Raw genomic sequence first — 4,171 nt, forward strand, 5'->3', positions numbered from 1 at the left:
GCAGTTGAAAATAGATTACAAAAGAAAAGAGATTAAAAAAGAAAAAAAAAAGAGAAGTGCAGTTTGTCCTCTGTAAGGAACAATGAAGCTGAAAGCATATTTTTTTTCCAGTTCAATGCACAACACTTTATTTTTTTTAATTTTATTTTATTTCATTATTTTTTGTGTGTACCGTCAAATCAGATCTGACTGGTACAAGAGGAGATTGTTCCTCCTTCTCCAGCAGAGCATCTGGTGGATTTGAACAGTGCACCTCTGAGACTGTAGTTGCAGCTTCTTGCCACTAGGCCACCAGAGCTCGCCCACAAGACTTTATTGAGGGCTCAGGGCCATGGGGCTCAGAAGAAGGCTACCTGCAAGAGGCAAGGGAGCCTGTGAAGAGGGGGCTCTTACTTTACCTTCTTCCTGGTGTGCAGGTTGTTGGCGTGCCCACACTTCTTGCAGCACAGGGATGCAGGTGAATATAACACTTGTGGCAAATCATCTTGTCAGTTAAACTTCTGGGCGAGCCGGCACAAGGAAGGCTCGATAACGCCACCATGCAGACGCAGCACCTGATGGAGGGTGGACTTTTTCTGGATGTTGTAGTCTGAGAGTGCACGGCCATCCTCTAGCTGTTTGCCCGCAAATATCAGATGAATATCAGGGAGGACCTGGAGCGCTTGCTGCAGAAGGTCAAGGCCTTCAGCCTCCTATATGGACTGAAGCTCAACATCAAGAAAACAAAGATTCTCACCACTGGGCCAATTGGCTCCATCAGTATGGATGGTGAAGAGATTGAGATAGTTAACAGCTTTAGTTTGCTTGGCTCCACAATCAACACTCTTGGTAACAGCAGCCAGGAAATCAAGAGATGAATTGCATTGGGAAAGGCGGCTCTGAGGGACCTCTCAAGAGTACTGAAGAGCAACTATATCAGGCTGGAGACTAAGGCCCTCCTGATCCAGGCTATAGTCTTCACAAGTATGTGCTATGCATCAGAGAGAAAGAGAATTGCTGCCTTTGAGCTGTGGTGCTGGAGAAGAGTGTTGACTATACCGTGGACTGCTAGGAGAACAAACAGGTTTGTCCTGGAGAAGGTGAAGCTGGAATGCTCCTTGGAGTCAAGGATTCTGAAGCTTCATCTGACATATTTTGGGCATGTTGCAAGGAGGGACTGGTCCTTGGAGAGGGACATCATGGTTGGGAGAGTGAAGGCGTGGCGAAGGAGAGGAAGACCCTCAATGAGATGGATCGATTCTGTGACTGGAGCGGTGGGAATAAGTGCATTTGAGATGACTAGGTTGGCACAGGATAGAACAGCATTTAGAGCTCTAGTACATAGGATCGCTATGAGTCACAAGTGACTCAATGGCACACAACAACAACAACAACGACATCAGACATTGCTGGTCAGGAGGGATGCCCTCCTTGTCTTGGATTTTAGCTTTGACATTCTCGATGGTGTAACTGGGCTCAACCTCAAGAGTGATAGTCTTCTTGCCAGTCAGGGTCTTCACAATGATCTACATCTCTGCGTCTGCCACTGGGCCACCTCGTTGAAGAGAAAAAGTGAAAGCAGATTTTTTTTTTTTGAAAGCAGATTTTTTAAAAGCCAGAGAAAGATTGACACACAGATAGGATCAATTTTGGAGGTTTAGAAGGGAGGAGACAGGAGGGGTAGGGAGCAGAGATAATAAATAGAGTGATGGGGAAGGCAACAGGGCAAAGTACAATGGAGATTTTGTGAGACATGGTAACTTAGGTATCACAGTTAATTACATAATGATGGGCAAGGTCCAATGGTAGTTCATTTTGTAAAACATAATGTGTGAGAATGCTTATATGAAACACAATGTGAATCAAGAATAATGTGAAACAAAATGTATATGAACATTGTAAGCAAATCAATAAAAGATAACAATAATAAAAAATAATAACAATAATAAAAAAATCCAACCCAAAGCCAAAATGTATGTGAACAGTTGAATGAAAAAAGGGATATATGATTAGGTATTTGTGTCATGACAGGAGTCCAGGATGAAAGCAGCCTAGTGGAGTGGACTTGGGGAAAGGGATTGTATAACAATGAAAGAATTTTACTTTTCAAAGAGAAGAGCAAACTGGGTGGGGAGGAGAGGTTGGGCAGGGAGAAAAGTGCAACAATGAATGAATGGAAATTCAAAGTCTCCGTGAACTTTTATTAAAATTAATTAGAGAGAGAGAGAGAGAGAGAGAATTTGGAAAAAAGAAAGTAATGGAAAAGTCCTTGAATTCATCCACAAAGACTTGAAATCTGCGGTCTGGCTCTGCCCCTCATCCCACATGGGCATCTGGCCCAGTTGTTATCACTGAAACACCATCCATCCCAGAATCTGCCGGCATCGTCTTTACTGGTGCCTCTTTATTTGTACCCCATTTGCCTTCTTAATCAGGCACCAGATGAAGGTGACAGACGTGTCTAGTGTCTCCTGACAACAGGCTCTGGATTTTTACCAGGACCCCTCCCTAAATCCTCACGCCTTTGGTGTGAGCTGGCCCCACCCTAGAACTAGGACTGACTCCACCCAGGTCTATCAAAAAACCCGAAACCCAATCTGTTACCCTGAGTGGACTTGACTCTTCAATGCCTAGCCTTTATCAGGGTCGGATTGAGGGTCCTGGGTGTTCAGGGGCTGCTATTTATTTTTTCATTTTTTAAAATTAATTTTAATGAAAGTTTACATTTCCATTCATTCATTGTTGTACTTTTCTCCCTGCCCACCCCTCCCTTCCCCCAATTTGCTCTTCTCTTTGAAAAGTAAAAGAAAAATTCTTTCATTGTTATACAGGGGCTGCTATTTCTAAGTAGATCATCAGGCCTCTTCCTGACGCATCTCTGGCTGAACGCGAACCTTTCAACTTTGAATCACCAACCAAATGCTTAACCGTTTGTGCCACCCAGGGACTCATAAAATTGAAAAGTCTCATTGCAGATAGAAATTGAGAGGAACAAGGAAAGGTAACATACTCTCCCCCTTGTCCCACAAAACCCCACCTCGCACACACAAAACACCTGATTGTTCACACTACATATTTCTCAAAAGAGTTTAATAAAGAAAAGTTTGCATATAACCCACCATATCATTGTTCAGAACAGACACACAGGGTCCACATTGACATGAAATGCTCAGGGCTGTTTGTGAAGATTTCTCAGGGGACTCAGTGTCTTTAGCACATATTTTTCCTTTAGGTTTCAGATTGTTCTTCTTGGCTCCTTGCTGTCTCCCTGGCCAGCGTGTCTGCTCTCAGGGCATCCATCAGCCTTTCTCTTGCTTTCTTCACTCTCTGGATCTGTTTCCTGATGTCCTTGTAAGTTATCTGTTGTTCCTGGAGGGGAAATGAGAAAGGCACACCCACCCCTGGTCTAATCTCTGCCACGTTTGAAGGTTGGTCCAGCCTCTCAGCATTACCCAGTGGCTCCCTGGGACCATTTGGTGCTCTTGTCCTTAATACATTTGCAAAATCCAAAGTATTCAGTGGCTCTCCGGAACTGCTGCAGGCCTGGAACTCTTGCAACCGCTTGTATGCACACACTTGCTGGATCTTCTCCAAGTTTTCCTCCCCTTTTCTGTACCTGACCTTATTTCCTGGATGGGATGTGACTTTAGTAACAGGACTTCGAAATATATTCCTGGTCACCCTGAGAGGGAACTCAGAGCACGATGTAAATTTTGACTTGGTGGCTGATGCACGTGCTTTTTGTTTCTTCTTTAAAGGCTGTGGCATCATATTTCTTTTCAGCTTTCCCTTTAAATATTAAAAAAAAAAAGAAATGAGTCACAGATTCTACTAAAAGGATGACTATTGTGCGATCACCACTAACATGTGAGATCTCGCTCTGGTGGCCTAATGGTAAGGAGTTGCACTGTAATCCCAAAGGTACGCGGTTCGAATCAATTAATTGCTCCTCAGGAGAAGGATGGAGAATCTCCTTTTGTGTAATTCACAGCCTCTGAAAACTTGGAGGAGGGTCAGCAATGAGTCGGTTCCAATTTGATGGTACACAGTGACGACAACAAAGGCACATGTATAGAGATCAGGGTTTGTTGGGCTACTACTAAGGGGAAGATAAACAGCACTTATAAAATCAAACATCATATTGCAATGTACAAATCTGCTTTCTAGGACTTCTTTATTTTTTTAAATTATT

General features: G+C 43.4%; 1 protein-coding gene across 1 annotated transcript; it reads right to left on the minus strand.

Annotated features, from left to right (window-relative positions):
* Positions 1 to 488: 488 nt before the first annotated feature.
* LOC102874512 (putative methyl-CpG-binding domain protein 3-like 3-like) lies at positions 489 to 3,747 on the minus strand. The gene is made up of 3 exons (XM_006896407.1): positions 3,460 to 3,747; positions 3,241 to 3,348; positions 489 to 665 (listed from the first exon to the last, which is right to left on the minus strand). Exons 1-3 carry the CDS (start codon positions 3,745 to 3,747, stop codon positions 489 to 491), a joined length of 573 nt encoding a protein of 190 aa, XP_006896469.1.
* Positions 3,748 to 4,171: the final 424 nt, after the last annotated feature.

This window comes from Elephantulus edwardii, unplaced genomic scaffold (assembly GCF_000299155.1).
Source record: "Elephantulus edwardii isolate Elephantulus edwardi_28Jun2011 unplaced genomic scaffold, EleEdw1.0 scaffold00185, whole genome shotgun sequence".
In the NCBI taxonomy this organism is placed as follows: Eukaryota; Metazoa; Chordata; class Mammalia; order Macroscelidea; family Macroscelididae; genus Elephantulus; species Elephantulus edwardii.